Below are 14,116 nucleotides of genomic sequence, written 5' to 3'. Positions count from 1 at the left end.
CAAAATATCAATCCCTGTAGCCACAATGATCACAGTTGGAGAATTCGACAATTGCTTACTTCAGCACAATTGCCAATGATGAATCTCAAACTTCTTCAAACCCTTAGCCAGATAATTCGAGCAAAGAAAATATAATATTCAAGATGTCTCTCCTCACAAAAAGCCATATTTATAATGCCATTTGAGTCATTCAGCTTCACCCACATACCTTTCACTTAAAAAGAAACTTTATAATATAAAGTCTTAACACTTTATAATATAAAGCACAACGATAATTAAGGGTGCATTAAATTATCATTAAAGCCAACATACTTTCCAATAAATATGACTTCATCAAAGAAAAGCCATTGAGAGACCAAATATCAAAAGCCAGATGATCATCCCACTTGAACTGCTCAATCCAAAAATGGCAACTGGCCATGAGTGACTTACTAAAAATAATGTCCTAAAATAGCAATTTCTCGACAAAGACCCCCAAATCGAGAGATCAGCTCATGAGGGTCGCAATGATGAGCTGACAAAGCCATACTCCAGAGACCTACTAAATCATGGACATTATAGTCCTGCCTCCCCATGATTGCTTGTCCCCAAGCAATCGCAATCCGGGGTGCTGTAGAATATCTTCAGGTTCCCAAGTAGCATCCTTATCTGGTAAATTTTGCCACTTAAACAAAAACTCACAGATGGTCCTCTATTGCAACCGCCTCTCTCTAGTATCAAGAATTGCCTCAGGAATCAATTCCAATCTCCCTTCATCATCCAATGGAGGTAATATAGGAGATGGTACCACATGACAACCTAAAGCCCCCTTGAGGTGAGAAACACAGGAATACATTATGAATCCTACTATCATCAAGCAAATGCAACTCATAAGCCACCTCACCAACTCGCCGCATGATACGAAAAGGACCATAATAATGCGTCTTAAGTTTATCAACACCACTCCTTTTGATCGAAGATTGCCAATGCGGTTGCAACATCAAGTAAACCATGTCGCCCACTTGGAAAGTCCGAGTTGTTCTCTGTTGATCAACATACTGCTTTTGTTGCTTCTGTGCTCTATGTATGTTATCTCTCAATGACCTTACTACATCCTGGCTATCCTACAACAAATCCCCTGCACTTGGCACTCTACTATCACCACATAACAAATCCATAAAACTAGGTGATCATACCCGTATAAAGCCCTGAAGGGCGACATCTGTGTAGTCATGTGATGAGTAAAATTGTAACAATACTCACATAAATGAATCCACTTCACCCAAGCCTTCTGTTGAGAAAAAACATAATTTCGCAGATATCCCTCAACCCATTTATTCACTATTTTCTTCTGACCATTAGTCTACAAGTGATAGCTAGTGCTTGGGGTCAACTTAGTTCCACATAGTCTAAAAATCTCCTGCCAAAATGACTCATAAATCTGCTGTCATGGTCACTCACGATGGTTTTGGGTAAACCATGCAACCTGAAAATCTCTCTAAAAAATAACTCAGCTAACTACACAGCTGAATAAGTAGTGGTAATAGGAAGGAAATGAGCATACTTCATGAGTCGGTCTACCATCGCATATATACAATCCCGTCCTTGAGCTTTAAGCAAGCCCACAATGAAGTCCATAGAAATCCCCTCCCAATTTCTCTCAAGAATAGGAAGTGGCTGTAATAAACCAACATCATACGTGTGTTCATGTTTATTCTGCTGACACACCAAACACTCTCGAACATAGCGATGAACATCAACCTTTAACCCCTTCCATGTCAATCTTTCCCGAACCTGTCTGTAAGTCTTGAAAAACCCCGGGTGTCCAGCCATAGGCGAATCATGGAATGCTCGCAGAATAATCCTATGCACATCTGACTCTAGAATCAGATATATTCCTCCCTTGTAGATAATCAATTCTCTTGAGAGCGAATAACTATTATCCTGAACACTACCATCCACAATACCTAAAGCTCACTGATCCCTGGCATATTCAGCTAAAATTAAAATGTCTCCAATCCTCAGAAATATCAGAAACTATACAGAGATGGGGTCTCCTCGAGAGAGCATCTACAACAACATTTTGAGTCCCCTTGATATAGGAGATATCAAAATTGTAAGACTGTAGCTTGCTGACCCACTTTTGCTGCCTCTCATTTAAATCCCTCTGCCCCAGGAAATGTGTCAGGCTATTATGATCAATCTTAATGCAAAACTTGTTGCCCACTAAAAACTGCCTAAACTTGGCCAAAGCATGCATGATAGCTAACATCTCCTTATCATAAACACTGAAAGTTCTCTCGAGACCTTGCAATTTCCTGCTCTCAAAAACTATGGGATGTCGATCCTGGGACAAAACTGCACCAATAGCCTCTCCGGTAGCGTCACAATGCAAATCAAAGGGCCTAGAAAAATCAGGTAAAGCCAATACTAGACATGAAGTCATAATAGTCTTAAGCTTCTCAAAACACTCTTGTGCCTGGGCCGACCATTGGAAAGCACCCTTATGGGTCAAATTTGTGAGGGGAGCAGCATGTCATGAGAAACCAGCTACAAACCTACAGAAAAAGGCACAAAGACCAATAGACCCTCTCAATTGTGTCAGGGTCTCAGGTGTAGGCTACTTCACAATAGCACAGATCTTATCTGGGTCCATGCGAACTCCATCAACACCAATAATATGCCCCAAATAAAGTAACTCTTTCATACCAAGAGCACACTTGGACTCCTTGGCATACAAGGAAGCCCGACCCAATATACCCAGAACTGTATCCAAATGAACAACATGATCATCCCATGTCTTGCTATAAATCAAAATGTCATCAATAAAAACTAAGTACAAACTTGCAGAGCTAACTGTGGAACACCCTATTCATAGTAGACTGAAAAGTGGCAGGAGTGTTGGTAAGTCCAAAGGGCATGACCAAAAACTCAAAATGCCAACGGTAACACCTGAATGTTGTCTTCTCTATATCCTAATCTCTAACCCGGATTTGATGATATCCAGACCTCAAGTCAATCTTCGAAAAATGCTTTGCCCCATGCAACTCATCAATAACCTCATCAATCTGAGGAATAGGATACTGGTTTTTAATAGTCTTTTTATTCAGCATCAAGTAATCAATGCATATCCGGAGGGTGCCATCCTTCTTCTTCACTAGAACAATTGAAGAAGCAAATGGGGACTTACTTGGCCTAATATGCCCCATGTCAAGAAGCTCCCATCTTTGAGCCTTTTCGGATGGCGATAGGGCGTGGTCATAATGGGCTTAGTGCCCTCCTCCACCTCTATGATATGCGTAATCCCACAATCCGGTGGCCTACTAGGGGGTACATCATTAAACACTTTAGAGTGTTTAACTCTCAACTGCTGGACATTTGGATAATAAGCTATCTCCTCAATACTCTTCTGAGTAGGCATAATCCTACACTCTACTACCCAATAAATAATATCCTCATGATGTACCAAATGCTGCATGCACCGAAGGGAAATCTGCTTAAGCTTATCATTACAGATTGCTTTAAGAACTTGAGGCTACCCGTCCTTAATGAATCTCATCTCCATCCTCTTTGTGCTCAAGTAGATATCCTTAAGTGTGCATAACCAAGCCATACCAAGGACTATATTTGTTCCCCCCATATCTACCACATAAAAATCTGCTGTGAAAGAATATGTATTAAGTCTCACAGGAAGATCTGAAATCATCTTCTTACACTTTAAGGTGTAACCATCAGTTATCTATACTCGTAGGCCCTCAAAATCCTCTGTCTACATATCTCTCCTTGTAACCAAACGTGCATCAATAAAATCATGAATAGCTCTAGTATCAAATAAAGAAACAATATTCTGTCCAGCTATGAGCGCATGCATCCTTCATACTGGATAAGTAAGCTACCTTGAGGTTGCAGTCATGACTACTCCTGAAAATCAGCACTGCCATCATCATCATAAAACCACTCCATCATCCTATTTTTGCCCTTAGGCTTCATAGGACAGTCATGATCCACATCATAGGAACCCATGCAGTAGAAACACAACTTCCTCCTCAAATCATTAAATGTTTCCTGATCCAAACAGGCTACAGCAGGACAGTTACCCTCAGGTTTCTCCTCTCTCCAGGAAGGTGTCCTATCGTAGGAAGACGTAGCAGGCTTCGAGGCAAACTTGCCTCTAGGCATAGAAGCCTCTAAGTTACGGGCTTTTTTCATAGCTTCCTGCAGTGGGGGGGTGGGGGGTCTAATGACTTAACCCAACCTCTGAGTGGCTCAGCAAGACCCTCAATGAAAAGCATAACCCTCCTCTCATATATGTTATATACCATCACTAACAACCTCTAGAACTCACTGATAAGTGCCTCCAAACTAGCTGTCTATCATAACTGAGCCAACTTCCTAAAATAAACCTCAGGGTCCTTGTCAAAACGCTCTATCAACCTATCAACAAACTCCTAGTATGATATGATCTGATCATGATAGAGAGATACTAAACCGTGGTACTGCCGATCGTGTGCAACTCTATCAAGGTGTAGCACAACAAATCTGATGACATCCTCCTCAATCATAGGATGCAAAGTGAGGTAGGTGTCGAGCTTATGGACCCAAGCACTAGCAGTCACCCTATCGGTCCCATCGAAATGAGCTAATGTCATCTTACCAGCTACTTGTTGTAGCTCAATGTACCTAGGCCATTGTCTGTCAATAGCAAGCCTTCCCCTAGAATGCTCACGTTTTTGGGTCAAATATCAGTAAAAGCTCAAATTATCCTTCAATGCCTATGGAAGAGCATCCCACTCATGAAAATGACTCAGAACATCATCAGCAAAGGGGGCGGCATTAGAAGTGGTGCTAACTGCATCTAACTCCAGCCTCAAAAAAGTGGGTCTCTGTGGTCTATTCTGAGCACCAATATAACTTGTCCAATCCACCCTATCATTCATCTTAACATGATCCTCGATCCTGTGCCTGTCATCAGCCTCGGGCCCCACATCCACACGTAACCTATGGGAGCCAACGGAAACATGTTGAGCTCTCTCTCCCCCAATCCCGAAGCAAAGCTAACTGTTGCAGGGTGTCAGATAACTATTGTAGAACACCTATCATTTGTTTTTGCCCGGCAATGATATTCCTAAATGCCTGTAGGGCATCTTTGTCAACCTCAGCATCTGTGGCTCATAGTCTAATACCACCTAAACCACCCAGACTATCCACCAAACCAAACTGAATTTTTGGCTCTCCTTCTCTGGGAGGCAAATTATGTTCCTATCGGGTATAGTGCATACCAAGCACAAATCTTCTTTCACCATCCATGCCTCAAAAGGCGAAATGAAACAAAACCAATGTCTGATCACATAGAGCCCAATTACTGCATGCTGACAGGAAACCGCTTTGATACCATTGTAAAAACTCTAAGTATGCTCCGACAGAATTATCAGTGTCAATGAACAATGTTTCTATGTTTCTTTGTTTTATTTAATTTTCAGTAGATATAATGAGTACAAGGAAAATATTGAATCTAACAATTCAACTCCAGAATTACTTATAATTTTATTAAAGAAAGGAAAGACAGAATCTAATAAATTATCATGAACCGAATTACAGTATTAAACAATAGTGAAACCTGATTTATTTCGTAGCACGGTTCTTTGCATTTGTCGATTGAAAGGAGAACCCAAGATGTATGTCAAAGGCGGCTCCTTAATGCAGCATCACCATTAATATCCTCAACGCAAGCCAAGGACACTATCAGACCAGTCTGGTATTAATTCGTATTGCTCCCAATGCAGGTCGTGGCTAAGAAAGGAATGACGTCCAGCCACAATGAAGTCGCAAATTGCACAAGCAAGACATGGGACAATTCAAAGTGCCAGGTCTACGTTTGATTCTGCCGGCCCGATTACTAGCCTAGCAATCTATCCAACTCACAGCTTCGGCGTCCAACTAATAACAACCCCAAATGCAACCCTAGCAGTAAAAATGACAGTCGCCAATATCTCCAATTGATTGCTAGTTTGCAATACAATATAGACGATTTCCTTTAGAATATCAATCCTCGTAGCCACAGTGATCACAGTTGGAGAATTCGATAATTGCTTACTTCAACACAATTGCCAATGATGAATCTTAGACTTCTTCAAACCCTCAGCTAGATAATTTGACCAAAGAAAATATAATATTCAAGATGTCTCTCCTCACAAAAAGCCATATTTATAATGCCATTTGAGCCATTCAGCTTCACTCACACACCTTTCTCTTAAAAAGCAACTTTATAATATAAAGTCTTAACACTTTATAATATAAAGCACAATGATAATTAAGGGTGTATTAAATAATCATTAAAGCCAACATACTTTCCAATAAATATGACTTCATCAAAAAAAAACCATTGAGAGACCAAATATCCAAAGCCAAATGATCATCCCGCCTCAAATGCTCAATCCAAAAATAGCAACTGGCCATGAGTGACTTACTAAAAATAGTAAGTCCTAAAATAACAATTTCCAGACAAAGACCCCCAAATCCAGACATCAGCACACAGGGGTTGCAATGATGAGCTGACAAAGCCATACTCCAAAGACCTGCTAAATCGGGGACATTACATCCATTATACATTAGAAAAGCCCTGGATAAAATACTTACTAGCCCAATTCAATTATTATATCTCATTGTGGATGGTCTTCCCAGCTAAGGATATGATTTAGACTTTGAATTTTTGATAGATTGTTTCTGGGATCATCAGAAATTTTTCCAAGTCCTATCGTTTGAATTTATTCTTCAAGATACACCTTCGAGCCAAAAATGTTGTGATCTTTCTAGAGAAAATAAATTGTTTGCAGACATTAATATTTTTTTTAGGAGCAACATAAATTGTAGTTTCCTCCAACTCCAAATCTATGCAGATGTCACCTTAAGCTCTCTTACAATAGTATTGCTCTTGATCAGGTTAATCATAGGTCTCTAGAAAATTGCTCAAAGTAAGGCCAAAATCTTTATTGTTGATATTACGAGAATATCTTTCTTATTCAATTGATTCTCTTAATTTTCATTCAGTAGTATTCTTCTTAAACAACAAGTTTTGCCTCTTAAATATAAATATGATGTTTAATTTTATTCTAGGCGAAAGAACCCAATATCTGCACACACTAGCTTTATCTACTTGTAGATTGTAAATAGTATGTTAGATTTTGATGGTTTTTTTGTTATCTGTATGTCAGTTAACTGCTTAAAGCTAAGGTTTCAGCTTTTGGATTTTCACAGATCTCTTTGTGGAGACCGTTGAACACAAAGTGGTCATTTCAACCGCCTAATACGCACTATGTTCTTGCTCCAATAATTGTTCACTAAAAAATGCCAATACTTGTGGCCAAATGTCTCAATAGTCATAACAAAATATCTCAATAGTGGTGCACAACTAGGCCAATTACCAACTACAAAGTTAAAAATGATCGGCTATTAGTACATGTGTGATCGGCTATTGGTAAATGTGTTATCATTTTTGAAACTCCTTTAATATTAGAATTTGGAAGGTCAAGATGACAAAAAGATCACAGTTATTGAACATCCTGTCAATTACTGGTACTCTTACCTTAGTGCTCAGCCAGGGTGACATTTTAACTTGTAAAATCTAATCTGCATCTTTATTGATTCTAATTTGAATTGACTTGCACATCTCGCCAATCTGTTGTCTCTACAGGAATAAAGGTACAGCGAGGAACAAAAGCTCGTTTAAATAAGACAAAGGTAACACAAAAAAAAAAAAAAAAAGCAACACTTAGAATAAAGGAAGCCCTTCTAGCTCAAAGAGGTGTGCCTAGGTACGTGCTGACCATATTTTGCCATCTATGTTACAGGAGGATCCACAAAATAAAACCTCTATTAGCAAAGTTGTGTTGCCAGGGGGAAAAGGGCAAGGAGGAGGAATTGGTATTCTTTGCTTTCATGTGGATAAGACTCGTGAAAATGAAACAAATGTCAAAAATCGATGGGCTTCAACATATGGATTTTGATCAAATTAATTATTCTTCATGATCAATATTTAAACTAATGTCTGAATATAATTAAAATTTCATAAGGAAATAATAAAAAACTTTAATCAAATTAATTATTTTTCATGATCAGTATTCAAACAAAATCACAAGAAAACAATCAAAACATATGGATTTGATCAAATAGATTATTCTTGGTGATCAGTAAAACTAATGTCTGAAGATTATTAAAATCTCATAAGGAAATAATTAAAAACTGTCATGGAGGAAATCCCTACTAAATTCTAAACGAAACATTCGACAAAGATGATGATCGAATTGTAAATGCTTGAAGTATAGTAGATCTTTGGTTGGGGAGTCCTCCCCTGTTGGCACTGGTTGGGAAGGAAACTTGCCCTTCAATACCTGAGAAGATCCTAAATAATGTCATTGCCTCCAACAAAATTTAACAACAATAGCAGAGGCAAAATGTGCATCACAATTTTGTGTGATGTTGATCGCCTTTACCCAAAAAGAATTCCAAAACAAAATAACCTACAAATTTGCGACCAACAACCCTCACAAATTAAGATAGTTTTCGAGTTAAATTTTAAAGATTAAAACAGCATGAAAAAGCAGAAATAAATATAACCACCCAACCTTTAATATTGAAGACCGGCAAAAATAACAGCTAACCTTTGATAATGAAGACCACCAACGTATGAAACTTGAGATTGCAGAACAAGATAATACAAAACTATGAAGGATAGGATGTATGAAATAAAACGAAATGTAATTTTTTTTGAAAATATCTCAATCACGGAACCCAGTACGGATTCTCGTAGAGACCAGTCTTAACGGGAATGTACCTATTATATCTCGTCCGAAGTCTTAACGGGAATCCCTAACAGCCAATTTTTTAAGGACACCTGGATGCCTTCAAAGAAGAATTTTAACAGTTTGGACCCAGTGAATCAATGCTGCTCCAACCGTCTTATAACTTCATAAAATATCTGAAATGAGAAGTTTTTTTGTTTTTTTTAATTGATAAAATGCAAGTTAGAAAGAGTTGCAGCAAAATACTGCAAAAAGAAGTTTTGAACAGTGCATATACCAACTCTTTTTTGTTTTGACTTATAAATTTATAGATTTTTTTAATTTTCTTTTATTTATTTCTATCTTTTATTCATCATTTATTGTATTTCTTTTATTCATCATTTATTGTATTCTTTTATTTAGATTTTCTAAATGTTTTCTTATCTCTTTTATATTTCTAATTCAAACTATAGTTTATATTTTCTACCTCCACATTTGAAGGATTTTGTTTACCTTTTGTTTATAAGAACAAACTTTTCTTACAAATATTGTTATTAACATTTTCATTTTCTGATATTGTTATTTGTTATTCTCAATTTTTTAATATTATTCTCTACAAATTTATTTTTGAAATACTGTCATTTTTCTCCTATTTGTATATGTTGACATTGTTGAAGTATAATGATTTCTAGTTTGGAATGAAGAAATTAGAGATATTTGTATCTTTTTGAATTCTATCTTGATGTCTTTTAAAATCTTAGAAGTGCATATATATTGTTAAATAATTATTTTCAATGGTAAAGAAAGTTCTTTAAAGAAAATATTGGAAAATTGTACTATACTAATTGACATTATTAGCTATATTTTGAAATCTAAAACTTTTAATATAGGTTTTGAAACTAAAAATGATTTTGCTCAGCTACTTATCAAAAGCTTTGCTAATATATTGTAAAGAAAAATGGAAGTAAATTTTAAAAAACATAAACCAATGCTTAAAATGAAAAATCTATTTTATAACAAAGTTGTAAATGTTGAATAAAGGAAGAGGGCAAGTTATTTTTCATAAATCTATATTTAATAAAAAAAATCTTTAATTATCTATTTTTATATTTGTCAATTATTAATTTAAAAATTAGTTTATTTGAAAACTAATTTATGTTTCATTTAAAAATTAAAAGAATACAATTTAACTTAATATAGAATTTGAAAAAAAAAAAGAATAATAGAATAGCAATGTGTTAAGATAAACCACAGACAGAAATAAAAACTACATGCAAATATAACCAATAACAGAAAATAATAGATCACACAGAAATGAACACAAGGCACCAAGATTTAACGTGGTTCACCCAATCCCTGGGCTACGTCCACCAAACAACAAGTCCGATCTTATTACAATCCAGTGATTACAACCTGATTACAATCCGTAATCCCTTACAGCTCAATACCGCCGTAAGAACCAATTTTGCATCACAACATAATGAAAAATACCCAACCGTAAACCCTTTTATACAAGTATTAAATCGCTTTAGGGTTATAACATGTCGGCCATAATTAGCCATAACTTTAGTAGCGAATCTATGAATGGCGACTAGTACCAAAATAATTTGCGAAGAGTACCAAAAAAAAATTTGGGCCGATGCTCGAACCCCACTAATTATGAAGTATGTACAGTACTTTCCTGATCAGTCACCACAATCTAACAATCTCCCACTTGGGGACTGATCAGGCTCCACACTAAACAACAATCTCCCACTTGGAGACTGATCCTGTAGCAATATCACTACCACATGGGGCTCCCACTAGATCAAACCACCCTGGACTCTGCTGTTTTTTTATTCATGTTTAGTCTAAAAGACCAACCAAAGCTAAAGAGGAGTTCAGTTTCTCCCTTGTTACAACCTTTGTCAACATATCTACTGGATTGTCATTGGTATGTATCTTCTCCAGCTTTAACTATCCATCCTCCAAAACTGACTGAATGAAATGGTACCGCAACTGTATGTGTTTGGTCTTAGAATGCAGAGCTGAATTCTTAGAAAGATGAATGGCACTCTGACTATCTGTGAACAAATAATTATCCTTCTGAGGATGTCCCAATTCTTCCAAGAAGAACTGAAGCCATATCATCTCCTTGGCTGCCTCTATAGCAGAAACATACTCTGCCTCTGTAGTGGATAGAGCATTAATCTTTTGTAACCTAGAAACCTAGCTCACAGCTGCCCCACCAACAGTAAAGACATAACCTGTAGTACTCCGCCTAGTATCAATATCCCCTGTCAAATCTGAGTCAACATAGCCCTGTAAATTAGTAGTAGAGTTCCCAAAGTGTAAACACTTATTGGATGTTCCTCTCAAATAACGAAGAATCCACTTGACAACATTCCAATGCTCAAATTCTGGATGACTCATATACCTGCTAACGACTCCCACTGCATGTGCAATATCTGGCCTAGTGCATACCATAGCATACATCAAGCTTCCTATAGCTGAAGCATAGGGTACCTTGGACATCTTATCCTCCTATTCCTGTGTCTTGGGACACATCTCCTTAGTCAATTTCAAATGACCAGGTAAAGGTGTGCTGACAGCTTTAGCATTCTCCATAGAGAAACGTTGCAACACCTTCTCAACATAATCAGCTTGAGATAGCGTCAATGTTCTGTTCTTCCTATCTCTGCAAATCTTCATACCAAGGATTTGTTTTGTTGCCCCCAAATTCTTCATAGCAAATGCATGTGCTAACTGGCATTTCAGCCCCTTAATATGATTCATGTCTGTTAGTGAACATGGAACACCACATAATTAACCACCTGTGGCCAGGGGAGCGCATTGCATCACCCAACAATCTCCCCCTCGACGCGCATACTAGGTGCTTACACGGGTCGGGAAGGCACCGGGGAGATTTGAACCCATGACCAGGCCAAAACCAGGCTCTGATACCAATTGTAGGGCCCATTTGTCGTTGCACCAAAAGCCATGACTGTTAGTGAACATGAAACACCACATAATTAACCACTTGTGGGCAGGGGAGCGCGTCGCATCACCCAACACAATGTTTCTTTTAAAAAATTGATAAGTAATGTTTCTTAAATATTATTAATAGTATAGATAAATTTTATTGAAATCTAGATTTAGTTCTAAAAATTATTTCAAAATCATTGATAACTTCTTTAAAAATATAAAAATATTTATAGTTCAAATATAGAAATATTCTATAATGATCAAGATTTCAATTTTAAATTTATTAGAAAAATATTTTAAATAAAATCCACATAGATTTCAGTTAAAATTTTGTTGAAATATAAAATTAAATTGTTAAACTAATTTTAGAAAGGTGATTACTTGTTTTAATTCTTTTTAAAAGTAGAATCAAGTTTAATTTATAGAATATTTTTGACTTGATGTAAAAAAAACATAATACTATTTTTTTTAAAATTTATATTAATTTTTTTAAAATTTATTTTATAACTAAAATAGTGTCATATCTTACAAAGTAAAAATTTAACTTTCATTACTAAATAATATTTTATTTAAATATGTATAATAGAAAATATAAGTTAAATTATGGTTCTTAAATTAAGGCTAAAATTATGGTTATTTTTATTATTAATCCTAAATGATAAAGTATTGTTTTAAAAATTATAATCCTAACACTATACCCTTATCCTAAGTGTTAAACCTAATACAAACTATAACCTTAAACATAATTCTAACAATGATGTAAACCCATATCATAAGTTCACTATTCCTACCCATATTGCTAAATACTTGATGTTAAATCTAACCCCCAACTCTTAATGGCAATCCCTATTCCTAATTGTTAAACTATAACCTTAAAATTCTAACCCTAATACAAACCTTCCTATCCATAACCATCATGCCAAGAATTGTTTAAACCCATAGTCTAACCCTAATTCTATACATAAACCTAAACTTATGACAAACTATTTGTACAACTACCTATTGAATTTATACTTTATTTGATATCAAATTTTCAAGTATAATTTTAGCTTTTGGATTTATTCTTTATATCTATATTTGAACCTACTCAATATAGAGTTTCCCTTTATTATTTTCCTAACTTATATTCACATTCTTAGCTCTTTTTTAATATTTAAAGGATAAAAGTATTTAAAATTGTATTGAAAGCTTAATACTAATTAAAGTGATTTAATGTAAAATTATGTGAATATAATGTAGAGAATAAGATCTTTGGATGATAAAACTAACTAAATGTTATAAATACTAACACATATAAGGGTATGTGCACCAAGTTGTGGTGCCAAAAAGGTGACAAACTTTTTTTCTTTTTTTCAATTTTCAATAGCGCGTACGTGTTATAGCACATACGCACTATGGCTTGGGTAACCTGAGCCATAGCATACGTGCTATAGTGCGTACATGCTATAGCACATACGTGCTTTTAAAAAAGCAATATGTTATAAATGGGTTGCAGATCATTTTAACTCTCTTTTTTTAACCTCTCCTCACAGCAGCGCGTACGCGAATTGGAGAAAATCAAACTTTTCACCACCTGCCTTGCCAATATGCCTCCTCGCCGGTGAAATTCGAAATCACGAGCATGTCGTATGTGATCTAAATTTCATTTTGCATTGTTTGATATGTTTTTTATATTGTTTTATAGGTTTTTTATATTATTTTGTAGAGTTTTTACAATTTTTCTTTAGATTTGTTTATTTATTTAGATTTCAATTGATTTTTTATCAAGAAATGTCAATAATCAACTGGCAAATCCCCAAGAAGCTCAAAACCCTCAAGAAAATCAAAACCAAAACCCTCCCCAAGAAGAACAACAAATTTTGCAACCTGAACCAATTGCAAGACCTCTGCCTGGCACACAAGAAAATATAATAAATGAAATAGAAATAGGCAAAATTAAATTAGAAGGACTCATTGGTCGGTTGAAAGAATCTGGACAAACCAATCCAATGAGGGCTCAATTGGCATCGTCCCTCGAATCTATTAAGACCCAAACAGCTTCAGTTAGTGGTCAATTAGATTTTTGGTGGGTTAAGAGGGATGAACAAAAAATATTTCATGCAAATAAATTGTCATATCAAGATGTTTAAAAAAAAAATACCAAAAGGTTGAATATGTGCATTATTTAGAAAACTCGGTAAACAAAATACTATTTGAGAGGGTACTAAATGGTTCCCCATCCATTGGTGCATAGACAATGCTATTAGAAATAATTTTTGGGATAAATGGTGGATGGTTTTTGATACCCCTCCTTGCAATGATCACGAGGTCCCCATGTATTTTTTAAAGAAATTGTATTGTGAGTTTGTCCTTGGGGAGATCCCCAATTATTTTGATATATTAAACTCCTAGGGTAG

General features: G+C 35.9%; 1 protein-coding gene across 16 annotated transcripts in view; it reads right to left on the bottom strand.

Moving 5' to 3' along the window:
* LOC149551451 (phosphoglycerate mutase-like protein 2) overlaps nt 1-9,054 on the bottom strand; it is a 130,503-nt gene extending 121,449 nt beyond the window's left edge. For 4 of the 16 annotated variants that reach the window (XM_089786945.1, XM_089786956.1, XM_089786948.1 and 1 more), the window contains exons 1-2: nt 8,637-8,783; nt 8,240-8,366 (exon numbers count right to left, since the gene is read on the bottom strand). In XM_089786945.1, coding sequence (XP_089643071.1) covers nt 8,240-8,258 — 19 coding nt within the window. In that variant the 5' untranslated portion in view covers nt 8,259-8,366; nt 8,637-8,783. Of the gene's footprint in view, nt 1-8,239; nt 8,367-8,600; nt 8,784-8,809 lie in introns of those variants that run through there. The other 12 variants (XM_089786950.1, XM_089786959.1, XM_089786953.1 and 9 more) reach the window with 6 other exon arrangements.
* Nucleotides 9,055-14,116: the final 5,062 nt, after the last annotated feature.

Source organism: Cupressus sempervirens, chromosome 6 (assembly GCF_028749045.1).
Source record: "Cupressus sempervirens isolate cs-2001-9-10 chromosome 6, ASM2874904v1, whole genome shotgun sequence".
Classification (NCBI taxonomy): domain Eukaryota; kingdom Viridiplantae; phylum Streptophyta; class Pinopsida; order Cupressales; family Cupressaceae; genus Cupressus; species Cupressus sempervirens.
The sequence above is the reverse complement of the archived record's forward strand: the minus strand, read 5'-3'. Positions and strand labels throughout refer to the sequence as shown.